At 43.0% G+C, this 23,980-nt stretch overlaps 2 protein-coding genes across 7 annotated transcripts in view; both read left to right on the top strand.

Moving 5' to 3' along the window:
• Window positions 1-609: 609 nt before the first annotated feature.
• On the top strand, window positions 610-14,780 carry TNFRSF1B (TNF receptor superfamily member 1B). The gene is made up of 10 exons (XM_017831947.1): window positions 610-685; window positions 5,803-5,905; window positions 6,958-7,086; window positions 8,168-8,317; window positions 9,206-9,299; window positions 9,383-9,570; window positions 10,214-10,288; window positions 10,835-10,872; window positions 11,387-11,651; window positions 12,218-14,780. Exons 1-10 carry the CDS (start codon window positions 632-634, stop codon window positions 12,499-12,501), a joined length of 1,380 nt encoding a protein of 459 aa, XP_017687436.1. The 5' UTR covers window positions 610-631; the 3' UTR covers window positions 12,502-14,780.
• Window positions 14,781-14,905: 125 nt separating this feature from the next.
• The window catches only part of VPS13D (vacuolar protein sorting 13 homolog D), a 93,200-nt gene continuing 84,125 nt past the window's right edge, over window positions 14,906-23,980 (top strand). For 5 of the 6 annotated variants that reach the window (XM_017831973.1, XM_017831972.1, XM_017831971.1 and 2 more), the window contains exons 1-11: window positions 14,906-14,941; window positions 17,439-17,607; window positions 18,299-18,376; window positions 18,612-18,802; window positions 19,096-19,176; window positions 19,485-19,601; window positions 19,821-19,925; window positions 20,256-20,426; window positions 21,031-21,131; window positions 21,641-21,809; window positions 23,171-23,263. In XM_017831973.1, coding sequence (XP_017687462.1) covers window positions 17,511-17,607; window positions 18,299-18,376; window positions 18,612-18,802; window positions 19,096-19,176; window positions 19,485-19,601; window positions 19,821-19,925; window positions 20,256-20,426; window positions 21,031-21,131; window positions 21,641-21,809; window positions 23,171-23,263 — 1,203 coding nt within the window. In that variant the 5' untranslated portion in view covers window positions 14,906-14,941; window positions 17,439-17,510. The remainder of the gene's footprint in view (window positions 14,942-17,438; window positions 17,608-18,298; window positions 18,377-18,611; window positions 18,803-19,095; window positions 19,177-19,484; window positions 19,602-19,820; window positions 19,926-20,255; window positions 20,427-21,030; window positions 21,132-21,640; window positions 21,810-23,170; window positions 23,264-23,980) is intronic. The other variant, XM_017831975.1, reaches the window with a different exon arrangement.

The raw sequence follows: 23,980 nt of genomic DNA, 5'->3' as shown, positions 1-23,980 counted from the left end.
GGGGGTATCAATGAATGCTGGGATGGGTATCAATGAATGCTGGGATGGGTATCAATGAATGCTGGGATGGGTATTAATAAATGCTGGGGGGGTATCAATGAATGCTGGGATGGGTATCAATGAATGCTGGGATGGGTATCAATGAATGCTGGGATGGGTATTAATAAATGCTGGGGGGATATCAATGAATGCTGGGATGGGTATCGAATGATGGGATGGATATCAATGAATGCTGGGATGCTGCAAAAGGTAAGTTCGTATTTTGGGGTGGAGTCCAGGAGATGATACAACTCAGGATATTCTATGAGTGGAGCACAAATAGGACTAAAGAGACCCTCCAGGGCAGTGGTCACAGCACCAAACCTCACAGAGCTCAAGAAGAGTTCGGATGGTACTCTCGGGCACACGATGTGACTCTTGAGGATGGTCCCGTGCAGGGCTGAGGGCTGGACTCGATGATGCTTGTGGGACGCCTCCAACTCGGCATATTCTGTGACTGTGTGGTCCCCCCACGCCGAGAGCCTCCCGTGAGCAGCTCGGGTGTGCGGGCACGGGGCAGCACCGCCGGCACATCGCGGGGCCGCTCCCACCCCGGGGCCGCCCCGTCCCCGCCCCGCGCACTCGCGGCGCGATGTGGCCGCGCTGGGCGCTGCTCGTGGGGCTGCTCCGGACCGCGGGCGGGCGGGTGAGTGCGGGCCGGGGCTGTGCGGGGGCTGCGGGGGCTGCGGGGGTCTGCCCGCCGCTCCTGGGGCGCGGGGAGCGCTGCGGGTGGGACGCGGGAGGGCATCGCCTCGGGGGGCCGCTCCCGGAGATGCGCTGCGGGCGGGCATCGTGTCACCGTGGGGTGGGTGAGTCACCTGCCCGCCCCGTGTCACCTCTCTGCCCTTGGCACCTGTCCGCCCCTGGCCATTTGTCCGCCCCTTGGCACTTCTCTGCCCTTGTCACCTGTCTGCCCTCTGTCACCTGCCGGCCCCTTGTCACCCGTGGGCACCGTGTCACCTTTGTAGCCCTTGTCACCCGTCTGCCCCCGCTTACACAGAACTCGCTGCGATCTCTACAGCAGCCTCAAGTCCCGCTCTTAAGACTCCTTTAAAGCTCACCCTGCTCCCCTTGGCTATGTCGTTGTTTTTCTTGGCTTCCCAAAGCAACATCAAACCGTTTTTCCTGCATTTTCATTGGGAATAGGTTGGTTTTTCAGGCTTGTGTGAGTATTTGTAAAAATTGTGAGTGTCCTGGCAAGTGCAGGGTGTAAATTCATACGCATTTTACACCGTTGTTCAAACAGGAAGAGCTTGTTGTGCTCTGTTGGTTCCCTAGAACTCTTCCTTATTTACGTAGAAAAGCCTTTTAATTTACAGTGCAGACCTGATGTGCTGCAGCTGGGACTGTTCTCTCCTTCCAGCTGTGCCTGTTCTCTCTTGTGTCCAGCTGTACCACTCTTGGGCAATGAGGGCTTGTAACTGCTTCAACCAAAGAGCTCCCTGGGATCTGTTTGTCTTGGATTCTGTGCTTGCTGTACTGGTCTATCAGTGGCATTTTTCTGTCTGGTTTTAAAATGTCCAGGATTGTGAAGGCTAATATGGAAATGCTGCTGAGATGTCCAGGTCGTTGTGTTTTCGTGGGATATTCATGTTATCTACATGTTTATTTAATCATAGGAATTTAGGCTTGATAAGACAAAGGTTCAGGAAACCAGGTGAGGATGTCAGAATGTGTATTGAGCCTGGAATTACACAGTGGTCTTTCAAAGAGTACTTGGTGCTATAGTAGGTTGACAACATATTAAAATAATTATTTTAACTGTTTCTTATTTTGATGATATTTTGAACCTGGTTTACTGGACACTTTGCAGTGGGCAGGGTACAAAAGAGGAAGAAGAGAGAGTCTCAGAATTTAAGTGTAAAGCTCTGTCATGTTCCTTTCTGAACAAGGGGCTTCAATTCAAAAGGAATTAACTCTCCTCTCACCCTAAACATGGCAAAACATAATGATGAAAATAATGAAGGAAATTTTCAGCATCTCTTTCTGCATTGTGACAAACCAAAGAGAAGTCTATACATAAAGTTAGAAAAACAGAGTAGTTTCAGAAGTGCCACATCTGCCACAGAGCTGGAAAAAAACCCCTGTCTGTTATATCAACTTTAAGAAGCGATTTGTTATAGAAAACTTATTTTATTTTTGAGGGAGACAAATTGGCAAAGCAATAGCTCTTGAGTGACACTATTTCCTGTTTTTTCTCATTCAGCTGAAATTCTCTGAACACTCCTGGCCTCACTCCCTGTGTCAGTCACAGGAACTGAACATTACTTTTACCATTTTGAACAACTGAGTCACCAGAGTTACTCAGAAATAGCCTGAATTTTTCAAACAGAAGAGCTGGTGAAATATCCATGTTTTCCCAAATAGACATATAATAAAGTTTGTCTTCCTACAAACTTTGACTGACTTTTCTATGATTTTTGCATGTTGGGAGTAGCTTCCATGTTCTGTGCAGCTTCTGCCTTCTCTTTTGGGAAGATGTTTTCATGTTGTGATGGTGGGTGGCAATGAAGTAGAATTTGCACAGAGACACTGTTTCCTCAGGGAAGGGGAATGTGGAGCTGTAAATCTCTTTGTGTGTGGTTGTAAAAGGACTTCTGCTTAATAGAAATAAAGTGCAATATAGGATGGGAGAATAATTCACATAAGGGACCCGTATCTTAGAGATCTGTGCAGCTTTAAAAGAAACTTTATGGTGTGGGTATAGTTGGTGCAGCCTGAAACAGCTCCAGCTGATTTGGGTGAGATGCTGTTGTATGGTAACTAATCTTCCCTAGAATTATTTTTGTTAATGACCAGTTTAAATATTTCAGACAGAATTGGGGGTTTTCCTGTCTCCAGCAGGTCTGGCAGCTCAGCAAAGGGTGTCTCTGTACCTCAGGTCCTTTCATAGGAACAGACTTTTACGACAGAGGCCTCAGTGACTTCATTGTGGTTTCATGTGCGAAAAGAACGTTGTGCACAGATGTAGTTCCTCTTCAGACTCCTTTGATTGGCAGCTTCAGTTTGAAGCAGGCAAGGAGACCAATAAAAAAGGTAGTTAGGATTAAAATATATGCTTAAATATCTTTGTTTAAATGGCCTTCTTGAGTGAAAAGCAATGTTATGTGAATGGATATATATATATTCATCCATTATATTAACATGTTGTGTTTTTATTATTTAAGATACTTAAGTTTAATTACACATGAAGTGCTCTTGGTGTGGTGACTGCTGTTAGCCTGCTCCTCTCCAGTGGGAAAGTAGGTCTCCTGTGTACTGGGTGTCTGTAGTGCAAATGGGAATGTGATTCAAACAGTGCAGGGACTCTGGAGAGTCTGGAGTCATTGCCTTTGCATGTGTAATTTCCTAGTTATTGCTTAGTGCACAGGCATTGCAAAAAATCTGCCTGGTGAGTTGTGTAGTAAAAGACAGTCATAGTTTACCCATTGCTGTGCCAAAATGCATTGCTTAATTTGGTTGCTGTGCATAGAGCGAGACTAAATTTCATGTTAAAGAATGTTTGTGCCTCTGCTGCCAGATAGATGGGGCATTTTAATTCTAGTTGTACCTGTCAGGTTAAATTTAAGTCTTCCAAAGTCTTCATTTTGTCAATATAAATCTCTTTAAGATCAGCTGCCATTAGACACGGCCACATAAGCTGAGAAGTTCCAAGGCTGTAACGCAAAACAGGCAGCAGCAGGTTGGTTTTCCTTCACACAATCTGCTTGTAGAACAGTGAGTCACAGTAAAAACAGAGAGTAAAATGAGGACTTGGGAGAGATACAAGCAGGAACAAAATGCAAAGATTGTGGAATGGAATCTGGCCGTCCACGCATCAGTTGTTCATCCCAAAGTAGCCAAGGGAACTACACAAATATTGTATGGCCCAGCCTGGACCTTAGGATTGGTGAGATGGCTCTAAAAAGTGGGGTTTTTGAAGCCCAGAAATCCAGGGGGGTTTTATAACTAGTAAAGGGCCTGTACTTCCTCTGCCGGATTTGACAGCTTTGATTAAACTGGTTTATGTTGGGAGTAACTACTAAACAAATGAGTATCTAAAGCAGTCCCAAATCCCTTTTAGTTTCCCCTGATGTTCTTTGAGGACAGTTGGGAAGGATTGTCAGTTGTAAGGCGCGGGGAGCAACAGCTCATCAGATAAAAGGTCAGAGAGATTGTATCAGACAGCAGAGAGATCCCTTCAAGCACAACTTCAGAGGCAGGTGTGAGCCCAGCAACCCACAGGTTTTTCTGTGTCTGCAGCCCACAGGGCAGGATTTACAACAGACAGTTCAGAGCACGAGATAAGAACTTTTTTTTTTTTTTTGCCAGGAAGCCTCATCAGCAGGATAACTTGTGATGTGGTTTAATGTACTTCTCCTTTTTTTTTTTCCCCTGTGTCTGCTCTTGCAGTGAAGTTCTGTGTTTTAAAAAGGCTCTCAAGTGCTTGTTTTAATGAAGTTGATCACAGCGACTACAAAAATGGGATGACAACACTTGATCTTTCTTCTTTTAATAAACAATTTAAATGAAAAATATATTTGATGAGAGCAAAGCCCTTTTTTCCTTCATCAGATTTTAGTGCCAGCTCACATTTGCAAACAGGGTGATTTGTCATTGCCCATCCTCAGATACCTAAACTCAAGAAGACTTTTCTCTGCCTTCACATTCTCAGGAAATGTTCTTTTTGACACTGACCATTAAGGAGATTGGAAAAATCCTGTTTCTGATCACAGCTAGATAAGAGATAAAATATTTCACAAGCTGCATAAGAAAACGTTGGATTCCCTTTAAGTGATTGTTGAGAATGGGAAGTGTTAGTCTGCTTTGTCTGTAATGTGAAAACACAATAGATAATTAACATGTGTTCCAGTAAGGAGGAAGGATATTTTCATTACCACCCTCCCAGGAGCTTGTTCCTGTTTTGATTTCTCCTTTTAACAGTGATTTCTCCAAATGTGTGTAGATTATACATGCAATAAAGTCTTCAGACTGCACAAAGCTGAGCAGTGTCACATCATTTTTAAACAGCCCCTTGCTGCTGATCTAGCAGGAAACTCCTACACTTGTCCTACCTAACAGGAGCTTTTTTCCTTTGAGGAATGTGTTTTTCCCTTTGAAAACAGTTAGCAATTATCAAATATTGTGACATTTGTTCACTGAGCTGTGCTGATCAGCGTGAGCTGTAGGCACCCTGTATTTCATGACTGTTCCTCATGCATTTGACCTGCATTTTTGCCAGGTGTTGCTTTTGCAGACATCATTTTTGAAACACCAAGGCCTTTCTCATTCAGGAAGGAATCACTAAGTATCTGGGAAGATTAGAGCCTTTCTCCTTTCCTTTGGTGAAACAGGTCATTTTTAACACAGCCCACTTGGCAGAAAATGCTTCTCCCACAAACCCACAGGCAAGAATTTGGGGTTCGCTGGTGTTTAGTCAGAGGTTGGTTGAGTGATGGCAGCTGAGGACAAGGCTCCCAGCCCTTAGGTTGGGGGGATGCAGTAGTGAGTGGATGTGATGCCAATCCCATTGCACTCTTTTGAACATAAAACCTGGAGAAATCACTTTGTTCTTTGTGACAGATCTCTGAAAAACAGAGGAGCCTCAAAATAGTCTCATAAGCTGTGTGTTCTCCTGCATCTGCTGTGTTCTGTTTCGTCAGGGCTCCATCAGTGCCCTGGCAAGGAAGGGGGTTGTAATTGCACTGGGTTTTAAGTATTTCTCTCTCTAATTCAGGGTCAGAATGGACTTGTGACTCATGATTTCCCATTAATTTCTCCTAGGAATATTCATTGCCTTATACACCGCAGTTTGCACAGTGCAAAGATCCCAGCACTGAATTCTATTTTGAAGAACTTAATAAATGTTGCAGCCAGTGCCCTCCAGGTGGGTTCCAGTTCAAACTTTATGCAGCCAAATTCAGTCAATTTTCTTTGATTTTTTTTTTTTGATGTAATGCATTCTGGCTGTCTGCTCTGAGCTGTCATGTCTTATACTCCAGGGGTAATTACTGGTGATCTGTAATTAGCTAAACTTTTTATCTGCAGAAGGGTGGGCTTTTGGGTTGGGTTTTTTTGGAGGTAGTAATACTATTTGAATATTTATTAATAAAGGTTTTGCAACAAGTTTTAACTATGTTATTATATGACACAGCAAAAAACTACCTTTTTTTTCCTCATTACATGCTGAGCAAAGGAAATTTGTCGCCATAAATGCTGAGTTTCTGTCAGATCCAGAAGTACAAACAGGAAATCAGTATTTGCTGAAGTGGCTGCAGTTGCTTGAATTAACTGACATTATCTAGAAATGTCTGTCAAACTTCCTTTGTTAAAAACATGATGGATGGAAGCTGGTAATTCATACATGAAACCTTTTCCTGTTGTTTTATGTGCTGTTCAGCACTACATCAGCCTAAATCATTAGCAGGATGTAGGATGCAGAATTTTAAGCTTCAGGTAAGTACATGGAAAAACAAAGTCTTTGGAAATAATTCATGTGGGTCATCTCCAGAACTTCTTCTTTTGAAACACAGATTCTTCAGGCAGCTCCACAGATTTTTTCAGTGTTAATCCTGCTTTCTGAGTATGTTTTCCAGGATATTTCTGTAGAGGATATGAGGCACTGGCTTTTGTATTCCTTCTCATTTCACAAGGAAGGGAAATAGCAACTGAGGTGTTTTCCTTTCTACTGTGGGAGCTGCATCTGAGGATATGCTGAGGGGTTTTCTTCAGGACTGGGGCTGCCTTGTTTTGAATGTGGCTGGAATTCACTGAACTGAACGTAGGAAAAGGGGTCAAATATGATAAACATAAATCAGAGTTAAATCTGATAGTGCCAGTGAAGGGAAAGGGTTCTACAGCTGAGAATGAACCTTACCTTAAGCAATTCCAGTGAGATGCTTTCTCTGTTTTGGTTTCATTTATTTTTTTTTTTAATAGGTCAATACAAGACAGAGAGCTGCAGTCACACTGTGGACACCAAGTGCAGGCCCTGCAGACCCAACACCTACACAGCCATCTGGAACTGGTCCCCACAGTGCTTTGCCTGCTCACCACCCTGCAGGAAAGGTAGGCCTGGATTAGTAAAGAGCCATTTGTGACTTTAACAGCCTCCTCGAAGACGAGGCTTGGTTTAACCCAGTCGGTTCTCCTGGCAGGTTTTATCTATCACTTGTATGTCCTCATGCTTTTGGTAAGATTTGGGGATAAGAATCAAGGACAATTCTTGGAGGGGGCCCTGTCCCTTTTTCTTTCTAAGTCCTAAAAATGGGACACTAACCTTATATTCTCAGAAACTTGGGCACTGCATCACTAAAATAGTTCCAATAGAATGAGTTCCTGCTTATAATGTCTGGTCAAGAGATCTTGAGACCTGGCATGCACAGGGGTAAATGGATAATTGCATTTCCAGTGTCCAGTAATTTCTTGACTTGTCTGCTGAAGTGACAACAGCAAACACCAGTTGTGATATTCCTGTGTTGTTTTTATTTCTGGTTCTGGTCGTTGAAGCAGCTTAGATAAGGCAGCACATTGTACCAACATCTGTACACTGGGCTGATAGATCACATCATGAACAGACTCAGTCATGCTGTTCTCCACCATTTCTAAGGGAAACTGGTGTCGAAAATCACCTACCTGACTCACTGACAAGTAAGTTTTAGGGATACAGCCTAAGCTGTTCAAAGGATCTTTAGTCTCATCTAAACAGATAATCTCACAAAGCTGGTTAATTACAGTATGAAAATGTGTGCAGTGAAGTCTCCAAACACTTTAATACAGTTGCATGATGTGCTCAGGCTGCAAATCTCAGTTGTAGCCCCCAGGTACTGCAGTGATGAACACACACAAATGTGCATATTTGGGGTTATGATAAAATATAACACAGCTGCAGGTGCAGAGTTTTAAGGTGCATTCTACAAATGCAAATTCCTCCTTGCCCAGAGAGAGAAAGAGAGAGGAAACTCTTCTGACAAGGTAGGCATTGGAGCATATTGACATAATTGGTTTATGATGCTAAACTAGCCCAAAGCTGCAAAATTACCTTCAGCTTGTGCTATGTGAACATCATCTCATATTCACCCAAAACGTTGCAGGCTGTGATTTGAAATGTTGGTAATAACATCTTGCTTTATTCTTGTTTTAAAAAAAGGGCTTGTGGAGAATCAAACATGCACTCAGTCCCAGGACAGGATCTGTAGCTGCCCACCCCACAAGTACTGCGTTTCCAAAATAGAGGAGTACTGCAGAATGTGCAGAGTGCATAAAAAATGTGGCAGAGGGTACCGAGTTTCCAGAAGAGGTAATTTAATTTTGAACACTCTGCTTACTGAACTCTTACTCCACCCTAATTCCCTACAATTAGACACTGTTTTTAGTGGTTTTTTTACATTCTTAGCAGGTGGGCACTAACCAGAGTGACAATATTCTCCCGAGGTACATCCAAGGGGACAACATGTTGCAGTCTTTTACTGCCATATATCATAGAGTTTCTAATCCAATTTAATCTTCCTTTGTTTTGCTCTACTGTGATTTATTCTGTAGAAGTGACTGAGGTTCAAGACCACTTAATTCCTCCTTAAATCCTTGAAACACAGTGCTTCAGGTGGAGTTTTGGGTACAGTGAATAATGATGACTCCCTGTTGTCCTGCAGAATTGACCTGGTTTTATTAGCTGATGGAGATTATCTGATGGAGATTACCACTCTGATAATGTACAGTAAATAATGATGACTTCATGCTGTCCTGCAGAATTGATCTGTTTTTATTAGCTGATGGAGATTACCACTCTGATAATATATCTGTCTCAAGGTGATAAATAATATTCAAAAATTCAAAACAGCGAATATTTTTAAGAAATCAGGGATCATTTGAGAAGATGCAGAACTCCAACAGCAGGGGGTCAGTCTGTCAGGGACTAGTGAAAAAGCAGCACCACATTTGAACTACTGGTGGGGTTTTAGACTTTGAAAAAGATTGAATGTCAGAGGCACCAAACTAACAGCTGATTAATTTTCTGAAGTGTGTTTGGGTTGGGTGCTTCAAGTGAATCTCTCCTGTGACAGTTCCAGGCTGTATTTTATGCACTGCCTCTGTAGCACTTCCAGGATCTACACAGACCTTGGTTATTCATCCTCTGGTCTCTCTGATTTCTCACCAGACTAACTGGAGCTTTCCTCTTTGTTTGAAGGGACAGACAGCACAGACACAGAGTGCAAACCTTGTCCTCCTGGCACTTTCTCCCCTGAGGAGTCCTACAACACCAGCTGCACACCCCACACAGTGTAAGCCAGTGTCTGTCCCACAGCAGCCTTACCTGTGCACAGGGTTTGCTGCCTTTCTGACCTTCTCTTTCTGTTTCTTGCAGCTGTAAATCAGTGGCTGTTCCTGGGAACAGCAGGAATGACACTGTTTGCAGCGACTCAGGAACAGCCACAGTTCTACCTCACACCATCCTGAACCTGCTCCTGACCCAAAGCTCAGCTCCCCACAGACCTGAAATAATAACTCGACCCATCATGTTAAACTCTGTGCCTGACCTGTTTCCCACCATTGGTGAGCTTTAACTCATTTAAAGTCAATTTTGTCTGCCCAGGAACCAAGTTTATATTAAGTTCTCAGTTTCTTTGTAAAACCAATTACCTGTACCCAAACAGAACCTCAGAAGAGCTGAATTAATTCAATATGACACTGCTTGTTGTGAGTTGCATTTTTACCTTTGCATCTGCACCACCCCCGTGTGTTCTACAGCCCTTGGAATTCTGGAAATGTTTCTAAAAATCCCCAAACTAGTTAAAAGAAGGCATTTCCTGAGAATTGCTGCTGTAGCTGGTAGAAAAGGTTGTATCTTAGACTCTGGGCTGAGGCAAACCTGACTTGATAAACCTCCTGGTGAGAGGTCTTTGGAGCCTTCTGGCAGCCTTTCCCCAGACAGGGTTCCCAAGTGGAGGAGTGTTCTCTCCTGTTCACAGCCCATCCAGAAGACAGAGATGTTTAGGAGCATTCCAGGCTGCCTGGCCTGTATTTAACAAACTCTTGTATCTGACAATAGAGGCGTCAAATGTGAATGTCACACACCTGATATTTGTGAATTTAGCTTTTGTACCCATGGACAGAAGCTACAATACTGCCTTTTTCTAATTTGATCCTTTGTCAGATCAACCTGCTAAATAATTCCTCTTTTTTTATTTATTTTCAGGAGCAGTAGCAGGACCATTGTTACTGGTCGTGATAATTGCTATTTTGGGTTATTGCTTAGTCTCTAACAAAAAAGGTAAGACTCATGAAGTGAAAACAAGCAAATCTGTAAACACTGGAAAAAGTGTCACCTTGTTTCCCACTAATCTGAGCCTGATGGTTGACTGAAGTTAATGCCTCAGAAGATGCCAGCTCTCTTCAAATCTGTCTTGTTCCTCAAATTTTAGGTAATTGTCTAAAGACACAACACCCTCATGGAGTTGGACAACTGTGCAACAGTTGTGCTGGAGCTTGTTAAATATTTTGTACTTCATTTAAATATTGGATATGATCAGGTGTTCTCATTAAACCGACATGACTGTAGTGTATGGCCATCAATACCTTTCCTCATTGACACTATGCTATAAAAATTAGGAATTCATTGCAGAGGCTCCTCTTTGCTTGCTGGCTAAATTTAAGTCACCTTACAAAATTAATATAATACAGCCTTCAACGTTTTCAAGGTGTGTGTAAATGTACATTAGGAGTTTATTCTGGGATCAGAGGATATCACTCAGACTAGTTCAGAGTGCAGCTTTTGCAGCAGATTTGGGTGCTCATGAATTTCTTTGCTCACTTGCAGCCCCTGTGTTCTCTGCACCAGCTACAGAGGCAGATTTGGTGAGTGCCACCATCCTTTCCATCTCTCCCACCTCTTTAAAAGTTGTACAGAAATCATGCAGTCTTACTTAATTTTAAATAATAAAAAAACTGCACAGCAGAAAGACAACTGGAGTGAGAATGGGGTGGTTTGGTCCCCAAGCCAGGTGTAAAATGCACTTTACATAGCCCACATAATACACTCTCCTCACTTTATTAGCAGTAAAACACAGATGGGGGCAGAAAACCAGATTTTAGAGCCTTTGTTCTCTAGATAATCAGTGTGGTGCTGTGGGTGCCTTCAGGAGACAAGTTCATTTTGTTGAACCCCTAATGAGCTGATATGAATTTAGTTAAAGTCATCACTATGCAGATAGAAATTACCATGGAATGGCTTGGGTTTGAAGAGACCTTAAACTCACCTAGTTCCAATCATCAGTGGTTTCTTTAGCTGCCTAAGGACTGACCAGTTCTCTGTTAGTGTGTTGGGTTTTTTTAAATACTAATTTTTTGCATTTCTCTGCAAATGTTCCAGCCTTTTCCCCTCACAGAAAAACAGTGTGACAAAAAAGTGAGAGAAACAGGATTGCAGAACTCCAGCGACTCTGAACAGGAGGAACAGCATCTCTTGGGAACTTCTGGGTCCAGCAGTGGCAACCTGAATAATCCAACTGCAAGAGTCAGCGTAGAAAGTAAAAAGAATGATGAAAAGAGAAAACCAGAAGGATTTCAGCAGCAACATCCACCTGCAGAAAGTTCTAAACTCCGCAGCGGAGACAGACACAGCTCTGCGAGTTCAGGTAGGAATGGTTCAGAATGATCCAGAACCCCTTGAAATTTGTTTACCAATTATGAGCCTTTTTAGCAGTTTAAATGGCAGGATAAAACATGAGACCCCTGTTGAGCAGAGAGAAAACTTAGTAACTTTTGAAAAGAACAAGTGGTTGTTTTAAGCTGTCACCCTGAGACAGTAGAGAGGTGGTTGTTTGATGAAGTAACAGGTATTTGTGGGGTGGGGGGTCAGGTGGTCAGCACTCACCTGTGAGTGGCAGTAGGAGCCAAAGGGAGCAGTAAGAAAACGTTGTCAAAACCATCTGAAATGGCAACAGGTGGGCAGGGAATTGTTTGTGATCCAGGGCTCTGCCTTGATTTTTGTAGCCTTTTTATTTCTGAGGTGATGTGGATTTTATGGCACCATAAAAACCCACCAAAATTTACAGAACCAAATCCACCAGCTTGACCAAACTAAGGGAAGCAAGAAGATATTGAGTATCTATCTTTAAGTCAAAGAAGTGGACAAAGAATCCAGAACCCGTTCTGGGTTTCATTTTTTCCATGTTTAATGTGTTTTCTGTTTATTTGACAGAACATTCTGGTAACGGAGGAACGCAGGTGAATGTGACTTGTATTGTCAAAGTCTGTAGCCCAGACTGCAGTTCCCAGTGCCCAGAGCAGATGGATTATGGAAACACTCCCTCTTATTCCCCAGGAGGGGGAGAAACTCCCCTTTCAAAAGAAGAAAATCCCTCGAAAAGTGAAACTGAAGTTCACATCTCAGTGGAAAATGAGGACAATTTACTTCAAGAATTACTTCCAGAAGAAAAGAAGGTTCCTCTGGGTATTCAAGATGCTGGGATGAAAACCAGTTAGAGGAAATTACAGATCATACACTGACTGACTGATAAAATTAATCATTTTCTAATGTCTTATAAAACAAATGTTATGGCAAATGTAGCATTCCTACGGAGACTTGAAATTTCAGACAAATACAGACACTGATGCTTTAGAGGTTTTTAAGCTTTGAGAGCCAAAGGAAGATCTTTGCCGTTTAAAAATTTGAATGCTTTTTCTTTTAAATTGAATGGCCAATTCTTCCCTTTCTTCTTTGATACCCTAGAAAGACCTTTACTAGATTGGAAAAGGAACATTTTTCTAATTTTATGCCATTAATTTTCCACCTGAGAGTTCTTGTCATAATTTAGGTTCAGGTGTCCAGAACATTCCTGTGACCAGCACTTCTAAGGGACTGGAGTTAAATTATCACTCAGTCAATGCTCAGGAATTATCCATTTGAATTTAATTTTAAAACTGTTGCATTCCATTTCCCATCCCAGATCTTCATGGATATACTTCCCTTCATCCTCCTGGATATTTCTTTTATTATTACAGTTTCCTTTGCTCATTATCAGACCACATTTCTCCAGTATAAGTACACACAGGATATCAAGAAGTGAAATCTTTACACGAGCTTTTTTTACTAAATTACAACTATTATGTCTAAACAACAGCATTTCATTGCCTGTACATAGTTCATTTTGTTTTAGAAGAGAAAACTGAGATTGAACAGTTGTTTTGGAGTAGAAGTAAGTTCCTTTTACTGACAGCTCTGGAGTGTGTCACCTTGTGTCCTGGCTGATGTAACATGTTCTCTGATTGATTCTGACCTCACTGTTGAGGTTAACCAGAAACCCAAAATATTTTCCCTGTGTTCCAGTGAATATTAGAGCAGATCCATGTGATTATCTTTCCTGCCCACTGCCCTCAGGAAGAGGTCTCTCAAAGATGGCACAGCATCATTTGTAATAAACAGCGTTGACTCAAACCTCAGAACCTGAAAATCCTGTTCCACTTCACTGCCTGATGACGCTGAAGCTCCAACCACCTCTGGCAGAAAACTACTGGGGCTTCTTCTTGAATCAGGTCTTGGGTTTGGAAGCCAGTCTTTAGGAACCCACTTCCCATAATTATATTTTACAGCCTGTGGCTTAACTGGCAATTGTGGTGGCTGTGTTCAACCAGGATCTGCAGCCCAGTGTCTGAGTCACACCACAGCGAAGTCATCCAGTGGCACAAATCTTACCTTTTATGCCATAAACCCACTGCTGGACTGGAGGATCCCTGTGCTTCCAATGCTTCCAACTGAACTGTCTTATTCTACCTCAGAAATTAAACACAGTGGTTATTTCTGAGGCCTTAGACTGAAAAAGGATGTCTGGGAATATAATTTTTTTCTACTGCTACAGAAGAGAATTCGGATTTGGAAAATACGAATTTTAAACTTCCACAAAAAGCACAAATTTTAAACTCCCACAAAAGCTCTGAGGTTACTCGGTTCTGGAACTGAGAATGCACAAACGGGTCTATAGTTCTGCTATGAGAAAACCTTTTACAACTTTTACAACTGTATCTTAAACTTGCACTTGAAGGTAATTTTCAGGGAAGACTTTGAAAACGGGCACGCTCAAACTATTAACAAAACTGAAGGATTTAGGCAAGAAAACCACCTTATTTTATCCAGCACTTTGAACCTCTTGCACTGTGGTATTTTCAGCATGATTTTTTGTTGGCTCCCAGTATTGGGGCCACATTGAAGCACCAGAGGAAGATTTTTGTTTTAAAAACATTAAAAAGGAGGATCCTGTTACAGCGGTTAATTTACAGGGTTTTCAAATTTAGGAGCTGCTTGACAGAAGGAAAATTATGCTTAAGTGGGGAAAAATGAGCTTGAATTTGCTTATAAAATGTAAAAAGACTCCAAATGCAAAGCTATGAATTTTTATACATACGTGTATTTTCAAGTTTCCTGAGCTCTTTATTAAAACACAACTGTATTTTATTATTATTTAGATAATGAAATATTGTGATGGCATTTTACTCCGAAGCAATGGTGAGCCTTGCAGGCAAACGCCTCAAAGGGTTTGAAAATTATTTGTGTTTAAACAACAGCCGGTCCTGCCTATGTGGACTTAAAACGAGCCGCGTGGAGACGAACTTGCCTCAGTTTGGGTAAGAAAGATTAAAAAAAGCCCAGTGATTCTAGTGAACACCCATTTCTGGTCCCGGTAGAAACGACATTTGACACTTTTCAGCCCCAAACCTGGCTGTTTACAGCCCATTTTCCCGCGCGGCGCCGTGAGGGGGGCCCGGCCCCGCCCAGCAGGGGGCGGTGCCGAGCCCCGCCCCCGTTACCGGGCCCCGCCCTCAGGGGGGGCGTTCCCGGCGCCCCAATCGATCGCTCGGCGCTCCCGCACCCCGGGCGCGCCCCCGCGACCGCCCGGCGCGCGCCCGCCGCCCCCCGCCCGCAGCGCAGGTGGGTCCGGGGGTCCCGGGGGGACGGGGGAGGGAACGGGGAGACCGAAGGGGGGGGACACGGAGAGGGCACGGGGGACCCCCCCCGAGCGCCGCTGCCCCTTCCCTCCTGCGTCAGCCGCCGCTCCCGGCCCGGGGCGCCCCTCCCTGCCGCACGCCCCGCCCCAGCCGGGGGAGGGTGGGCGAGGGGCGGCCGCGCCGGGTCCCGGCCCCGCGCCCACCGCGGGGCAGCGCTGGGGCAGGGCCGGGGGGGGCTCAGCCCCGCGGCGTGGCGTGGCCTGGAGTCCCTTGGGGTCCCGTGGGGTCCCTCAGGGCCTCCCTCACGGCCGGGGCCGTTCGCCGCCTCAGGGGTCCCTCCGGCGGGGACACCGCGGGGTCCCTCCGGCTCCCCGGGGCAAGGTGACCTTTGGCTTCCTCGCGGCACGCGGGGCTGCCCCGGTGTGCCCGGCCCTGCCCCGGTGTGCCCGGCCCTGCCCCGGTGTGCCCGGCCCTGCCCCGGTGTGCCCGGCACTGCCCCGGTGTGCCCGGCCCTGCCCCGGTGTGCCCGGCACTGCCCCGGGGGTGCTGCCCGCCCGGCGTGAGGGTGGTTTCTGGCAGTGCCCCCGTTCCCCCCGCCCTTCCTGCTGCTCCCCCGGGGGGAAATCGCTGCTTTTCCCGGCGAAGAGGAGCCCCAGCTGAGCCACGGCCTGGTTTGGGCTTTGGTCCCTGTTGTACTCCGTGTGCGTGTGTGTTGAGGAAACTAAAACAGTCACAGAAAAGAAATGTCTTTGCTGTTCTCCGCCGGTGGCACAGCAGTGCCATTTTTAACCACGTTAAAAATGTAAAAGCCTTAAAACATTTGGAAGATTCCTATATGGTTAGTTGTGTCCCACGAGTTAAGGTTAAGGAGATAATTTACTTTATTTACAGGTTTTAGGGTAACTTCAGGCATGGAACTGTTCATGCACTGGAGGATTTCAGCCCCTGGATGCTGATCTCAGTGTTCCTTCAACATCTTTCCTCTGCTTTGGCTCCAAACACTTGTAGATTTCTTTTTTATTGACTTCTTTTTTTTAGTGGCAGTATGATCAGGATGACTGTATTTGCTTTTGTTTGGTCTTCAGCTTTCTTGTCACTTTTATTAGAATAAAAACCTTTTATTGGAATTAAAAATATAAGCTTGTGGCCCAAGAGTAAGAATGCTCAGACTTTATTATGTGGAATAATACTATTGTGTTTGAGAAATTTTACAAAGATAAAAATGTCAAACACATATAAATGAAGCTGTGACACAGTGAAAATCAAACTTCCCTGTGCTGTTTTCTGTTTCACTTTGCAGGACAGCATGGTTTCACTTTCAGCCGTTAGAAAAAGCCTTTCATTGTTTGCTTAGTTCTGGTTATTTTATTTAGTTCTTAGTTAAATGTTTTCACTGGCTTTTTAAAAAAGAAATGAAGGCTTGTTGGGGGTGCCTAAAATCGAGCCAACCTGCTCATGGGAAAACCTTAAATCCTAATATGAAATTTAAAATGTGACTCTTGAAGTTGTCGTTTCCTTCTATTGCCTAACGTAAATAAATTATGTATCTTGCTTCTCTGCTCTGTAAAACTCTGTGGTTTAGTGAGGTCTGGGGGATTGAGAGAGTTTTTTAAGCACAAAATTGGTACATTTACTCCATTCTAACCCCAAGAAATGGCCTGCATGCTTTTTTCCTTACTGTGCCAAGCTCCATCCTGCCCTTGTGGAAGCTCATAGCACTTTTGCAATTCACTGGTTAAAAACTTGGACAGGAGCTTTGGGATTTTAATGCCCTGATTGCCACATAGGTTGAAACAGAAATGTCTGGAGAAGAGTGTGATGGGAAATGTTGAGCAGTGGGGCTGCTCTAATGTGACTTTTCCCCTCCCCAGTGCAGGAATCTCTGCTGTCACTCTGGAAACCTGTTGGAGTAACTGTTGATGAGCTATTTATGGGGCTTGTATCTGGTTACTTCCCACACACAGGCTCTCCCAAAAAGGGGTTTGGGGAGTTGCTTCACAGATGCCATGTAGGAATTCTACAAAAATACAGTCATAGGCTCCAGGCTGTTATTTCAGACCAGGCTGTGCCAAACCCAGCATGAAGGAAATACTGGCACCAGAGGTTGAGGAGGCCACTGCAAAACTGCTTCAGATCAACGTGGAATTTTAGCCTTCCCTTTTCTGGAAGAGGATTGTAGATCGGCCTTGTCGGTTATTGCAACAAAATGTGGTGTTTTGTTTAGGAAAAAGGATGGAAAGATGAACTTAATGTGCAAATGGGAGTGGTGTGTAATCACCAGAGCTCTGTGTGAAACTGGTTTGACCCTTAAAGAGCTCAGGATAAACCATTTTAAAGGTAGAAATCAACCTTAGTTGATTTTAGTTCTCTTTTACTTCTCTTTAGGTGGATCACAGTAAGAATTACAGTGGCAGTGGTATGTCAGCTCTGCTGAGAGTGGATATTTCAGACAATAATTTTCTTCTTGTTTTTTCTTTCAGAGCGAGGCTAATTATGGAACAGAAATCCAGAAAATGACAGGAAACCATTAGTTGCCCTCTTCCAGGACAGTCATGTTGGAAGGGTTGGTAGCCTGGGTCCTCAACACCTACCTGGGCAAATATGTCAATAACCTGAACACAGACCAGCTCTCAGTGGCACTTCTGAAGGGTGAGGGAGGCCTTTCTGTTGTGTTTATATACTGTGATTTAATAAAAGAGAAGTGTTTTAATAATAACTGGAAGGTGGAATAGAAATAATCACTTAATATTGTGTTTAACCTTTAATTTAAATCAGGGTTTGGTGCTAGAACTTTACTGGGGCAGGAAGTGTTCTGCACTCTTTGCCTCTTACCTTTTGGTGCTCGTAGTTACTCCCCTGTAATCTGATTTGTGTCATGTTATGTCCACGAGTTCTGTACTTTGTACACAGCCCTCCAATCAATACTTTCTGGTTCGCCCTTTGCTGTGTTATCTGCTGTTTCTAGAGAGAATATTTTGTAACACTTCAAGGCTTTTCTATGTGAGCTTTCGGCAATATTAAGAAAATAAGTATCTCTTTTGAAAAGATGATAAGGAAAGGCTTCCTCCATGGTTACAGTGAAGTTCAGATCTAAAACCTCACAGGAGGTTGCTTCTAGATGACCTCATCAAATAGTTTGAGCCCATGACATCAGAAAATTAACAAGTGTGTTAAGTAAGCATTGTGATTGTAACACAACCTGGTTGGCTGTTCTCATGAAATCCTATTTGACCTTTTTAAAAAAACACAATACCAGTCATTTTAGGCTTACAGTGTTCAAGTTGGCTTTCTTTAGCATAATTCTGATTAGCAGACTTGTCTTTTTTTCTGCTTTGTATAGGTGCTGTTGAATTGGAAAACTTGCCACTAAAAAAAGATGCTTTAAAGGAACTGGAATTACCGTTTGAAGTAAAGGCAGGTTTGTATTTTGCTTGTGTGTGCAGGACAGATATTTTCTGAACAGGAAGTGTTGCATGTTTTAGAGGACCCCTTTACCTGTGAGTCAGAGCTTGAACAAATGAGGTACCCTGATTTTCAGGTTGTTTCTATTTTAGCTTGTTTGTTTCTTACACCACTTTTGCTTTGAGGTTTTCTAAGGGTGATAAAGTGAGTTTTCACAGGAATCTGACAGCGTCTCTGTTTTGTCTATCCAGGTTTCATTGGCAAAATAACACTGCAGATCCCTTTTTATCGTCCACATGTGGATCCATGGGTGATATCTGTCTCAAAACTGCACCTCATTGGTGCACCAGAAAAAAAGGGAGAGTTTGATGAGGAAAGGGAGAAGTTGCAAGAGAGAGAACACAAGAAAGCCCTTCTGCTGGCACTTGAGGAAAAATGGAAAGTGAGTCACGCTTGTGTTCCATAGTGTATGGATTATATTTAAGGTGTAACAAGTGGGAGAACAAATGCACAGGAAATGAAGGTAGAGTTGGATTTGTACATGCTGACATAGTGCAGTTTGTGCCCCACCAGCCCTCACCATCGTGTCGTGTGTCCCACATAGGTTGGAGACACTGAAATAGTTGGGGTTTTTTCTTTCTCCCTGTTAACAGTGATTTCAGTGTGTCAAAGGATATTTTCCCCTGACCAGCTGTTACAGTGGTGGGTAATGCTTATTCCTATTTTCTCTTTTAGAAAGAACAACAACAGAAAGGGGAGTCCTACTGGTACTCAGTTACTGCATCTGTAGTCACAAGAATTGTAGAAAACATTGAAGTAAGTCTGTGTGTCTTTGGTTGGCAGTTGCTCATTTGCCTTTAAAATGGAGAATAATAGTGGGATAGGGGAAAAAAAAGTACACTGTGTTTGAAAGTGGCTTGTTGGGTTTTGAGGAGAAGGGCAGGGTCTTATGGGATCTGAGGAGAAGACAGAACCAGAGAGCACAAACACAGAAAAGAGGAACGGGATTTCTGTGAGGTCTGAATAACTACCAGAAATTGGAGAACTGCAGAAATCAGTATTAATGAAAAGTACTGCTGTAAGGATATAAATAGTGTCTCTAGCAATGTTCTTTTTCTGTCTAGTTAAAAATCCAGGATGTGCATCTGAGGTTTGAAGATGGGGTCACAAATCCCTCGCAGCCCTTTGCCTTTGGCGTGTGCATCAAAAACGTCTCGATGCAAAATGCAGTGTTTGAACCAGTAAGTGCAACTGTGTTTGAGAGCTCCTGGCAGCTCGGGTGGGATCCTGCATTTTATGGGGCCTAGTAAATGTTTAGTAAACCACATGGCATTTTAATAATCTTTTGGTCGTTGTAATAAATGGATTCTGAGCGTTTCATATCGTTTATTGAGTGTGTAGAACTGAAAACTCACCATGTGGTGTGTGATCTTGACTTTGTTCCACTTTTTCTACTCCAGGTGGAGAAGCTCATGCGGAAAAAACAGCTGGATGTTGCTGATTTCAGTGTTTATTGGGATACCAACTGCACTTTGTTGGGTGACCTCCCTCCTGGTCAGCTGCAGGTACAGAGAGGGGTTTTGTATATGAAAGAGAAATTGTTGTTAGTCTCCCTTCTATACTGAAGACCCAACCAACTTAGAATTTGTTGGATATGATGATTTCAAGAGCAACAGAAGTTTATGGTTTCATGCTCTAATGACAGGATACATGTGCAACCCACAAAGGCTGTGCTGTGAAATACTTTGTTTTGCTTTTGAAGAGAGAACGTGTTTAAGAGGTTTTTTCCAATGGACTGGCATCCAAATAAAGTACATTCCAATATATGAAACCAATGCATCCTAATAAGTATTGGACACTCACTTCTTAGAGAGTAATTTGCCTGTAACCCACAGGAAGCAATGGACAGAAGTATGGAAAGTCGGGATCACAATTACATCATGGAGCCTGTCTGCACTTCTGCTCTTCTGAAGAGAAACTGCTCCAAGGAGCCTTTAAGATCCCGCCACACTCCACGGCTGGAATGTGACATTCAGCTTGAGACTATTCCCCTGAAGCTTTCACAGGTAAATACCAACCATTTACCTCTCAGTAACTGAAACAGAGACCAGAAAACTGTGGCTGTTTTATGTGGCAGTTTTATGTTTGTAGCATCTTAAATACCATTACTGCAGCATAAAATGAATACTCTCTGAAAGATTTTATTTGAGAGGCAGCTCAAATGGATATACTGAATAACTTGTTTGTTTTAAAGCCAAGCTTTCCAAATTATTGAATTATTTTACTGCAACTGATTATTGCAAAAAAATGTTTTGTTTGTTGTAGTAACAGAAGGGATGCATTTGGGGTTTTCAGTCTATACAATGTACAGTAGCAGCTGATGTTGTGTTGATAACTGAGATGGAAGGAGATTTCACTCTGTGCATTTGTAAATAAAGAAGCTGTAGGTGGAATGTCACACATGAACTACTACCTACTGGGATATGTGACACTGGAGAACAAAATTATGAATTATGATTAATGTTAATCTAAATTCTGAAGCCATGTGCAGGCCGTTGATGCAGATAAACTAAGCTTGTGGTTGGTTTTTGTTTGGGTTTTGTCCCCTCCCTTTGCTTTGGAAAGCACTCCAGTATTGCCTCACTGACTTGTGTATTATTTCACTAACAGATGCAGTACCAGCAGATCATGGGATTTTTAAAGGAACTGGCAAGAAAGGAACGACAGCTTAAATTCAGGAAGTGGAGACCAAAGGTTACAGTAACAGAGAAGTAAGTACATCTCCATATGTGATGTTGTTAATAGGACATTAAAAGCTATACTAGGGAAACTAGCATGAGACAAATACAAAAATGTACATAATAGCCAAATATTAGAGATCCAGTTAATATTTTGTTCCTCTACCTCAGAAATCAGTTGTAAATATTCAGACATAATTCAAACTTATAATTATCCTTACCCGAGGCTTTCAGTCCAGTTTATGTAACTCAGCATTTTGACTCTGCCTGATCCATGACAGCTGGACCAAATCCCACTGGGGTGGTGGGACTTTGGGGAGCACTGTCCTGCCCAGTGTGTGGAACTAAATCCCACTGGGGTGGTGGGACTTTGGGGAGCCCTGTCTTGACAGTGTGTGGAACCAGCCCATCTGCTGCTTTTCCTGGCCAGCTACCCACTGCTTCCCTTTGAATCTCCTGAACCTTTCACCAGTTTGCCATGCACTTGGGTTGGTTTTTTTCTTATGAACTACTGGTAAGACAGTAATTTCACACTTTTCCAGCTGCCGGGAGTGGTGGATCTTTGCTCTGAACGCGAATCTGTCGGAGATCAGGGAGCAGAGACAACGTTCCACGTGGGAATTCGCGCTGCATCGGGCCCGGGATGCCGTGTCCTACACTGACCTGTACTACAGCAAGCTGAAGGGGGAGCCACTGACTGCTGCAGAGCAGGTAGTTAGATCTGAGTTTCTTCTGCAGTGTTAATTAATCATCTTACATTTGGGTCGTTTCATCTTTCCGAATTTAAAATCTGGTCTAGTTTAGAGACGCCTCGAGTCATGCTGCAGCCATTTTTGCTGAACAGACTCTCTTCTGACCACAGCTGAGCTTTTAAAGATGAAACCTGGGCCTGTGGGAGGTGTGTGTGCTGCAGGGTTCCTGTGTTTTTGTTTTGCTCTGCAAAAAGCCATCTGTTTTTTGAGCTGTAACTGGTGTTCACCAAAAATAGCATTAACTGTTATAGAATGCTCATGTCAGCCTGTGACATCCTTTCTTAACTCATGTGCTCTATAGATCCAAAATGTATTTAAGTATCAGAAATATGTCTGCCCCTATCGTTGGGTAGATAATTGGGAAAAATTGTGGCTAGTTGACAATGTGTTTGGGGGTCTTTTATTGTTTGTTTTGGTTTGGCTTTCCACAGTTGATTTTAGGATGAAGAATTTAGTGCCCCCAGTAATTAACCTCTGACCTACTTCAGACCCCCCCCCATGAACTATAATTAGCTGCTTTTTATCTTAATATATATTGGGACTTTTTTGTTGAATCAGTTGAGGGCACCATGTACCTCACCTGTCTTAATTACAAGTGCAAATCTGTTCATACTTTAAATTGTCTGTAGTCTATACTTATGTTATTTAGAGATGAGCTGTAGGAGTAGGTCAGTGTACAGAAAATTTTACAATAGGTGGCAAAGCAGTAGAGTGTTACTTTAATAAAGCTTGTATTGTGTTCAGCAGAGCTGTGAAATGTAACAAGGGCAGTGGCAGTGGACTAGAAAAATGTCTTTTGATTTCTTGTTCCACAGTAAGATTCTTTAGGCTTAGGTGAAGTCATCATTTCCACAAACAACTTGTTAATCAGCACAAAGAAGACAACATGTCTGAGTAGCTGCCAATGAGTACTACATTGTCCTAAATTACACAGTTCATTTCCTCCACCTTCTTTACTCGACAGCAGCTTTTTTTGCTCCTGGCTAAGCAAGGCATCCTGTTCAGTCAGGTTACTTTCCACGGCTTAAATTTTGTGCTGCAAATCTTGCTTCTGATTTCTGATAGGAGGATGTAGTTGGGTAAAGAATTTTTACCCCGAAAAGTGTTAAAATAATATATTTTACAATGCAAATAAACTGTACTTGTAGTTGAGGAGAATGTCAGGGTTGCAGTTACCCACGTGGGCACTTGGGTGTGATCATTAATACCATGTTAGTTGTTCCTACGAGTCTCTAACTCAGTGCAGAGCTATTTGAAATGTTTGTGAACAACATGCTGTGTTCTTTTAATGCAGGTACTTGACCTTTTTTGTCTTTCCAGGCAGAAATGCATCGCATTGAGGAGGAGCAGACTTATGAAGAGCTGAAGATTCTGTATGAGATAGTTCACAATAAATTTCATGACCTGGTTGAGGTGAGGAATATTCTCCATACAGGGTAATATTTGCAATCTTCAGCTGATTGTTCTGAGGTATTGTGTGTTCTGTTCTGCTGGAGAGCCTTAGCATGTATTTGCTTTGATTTAGATGTGTGGTATTAATGCTAAAATTGCAAAAATGTTCAGTTCCTGCAGTTTTTACTGTTGTGTCTCTTGCACAGTGAAATCTTTTGCCTAGTCATATGATGATCTTCCCCAGCAGTATCCTTGCCAGAATTTCTAGGGCAGGTACTCTCCATCTTAAAGAAACAGATAGTGGAAATGGGTGCTTGTAATGAGCGTTTTCCCAGAATAAATATGTGGCAGAAATGAGAGCCCCATGGAAATGGCTGCTGAGCACACTTCATAAAACGTGGACTAATCTCTGTAACAGTTCAATGTCATCTCTCTCAAATACAATTGCTGAAATTTAGAGCTGTGCTTTATGGTATCAAATGACTTCTTTGGCTTAGTGTTTCTAGACTTAAGATTTAAATAATGACATATGGCTTCATATATGAATGTGCAGCACTGAGTGATGATCTATTTGTTATTTCTGTGCTGCTGCTCTTCTGTAGGCTGAGTATTGATTGAGACACTGCTGGAGTGCTGAGTAAACAGGAGATGGAGTTGTGTTTTTATTGTGATGTTTTTGTACACTTGTGATACTCTTTCACTTACCAGCAGTAATGTGTGTGTGTGTTCAATATTCAA

Source organism: Lepidothrix coronata, unplaced genomic scaffold (genome assembly GCF_001604755.1).
Source record: "Lepidothrix coronata isolate B3197 unplaced genomic scaffold, Lepidothrix_coronata-1.0 Scaffold198, whole genome shotgun sequence".
Taxonomy (NCBI): Eukaryota; Metazoa; Chordata; class Aves; order Passeriformes; family Pipridae; genus Lepidothrix; species Lepidothrix coronata.
Note: the sequence above shows the minus strand (reverse complement) of the source record. Positions and strands in the feature narration are given on the sequence as shown.

What these genes read in the sequence shown, in the direction of transcription:
- TNFRSF1B (XM_017831947.1), top strand. Translation starts at nt 632, where the DNA reads ATGTGGCCGCGCTGGGCGCTGCTCGTGGGGCTGCTCCGGACCGCGGGC. An exon ending in CAGCTACAGAGGCAGATTTG is followed by an intron (nt 10,873 to 11,386) that starts GTGAGTGCCACC and finishes CAAATGTTCCAG; the next exon opens with CCTTTTCCCCTCACAGAAAA. An exon ending in ACACAGCTCTGCGAGTTCAG is followed by an intron (nt 11,652 to 12,217) that starts GTAGGAATGGTT and finishes TTTATTTGACAG; the next exon opens with AACATTCTGGTAACGGAGGA.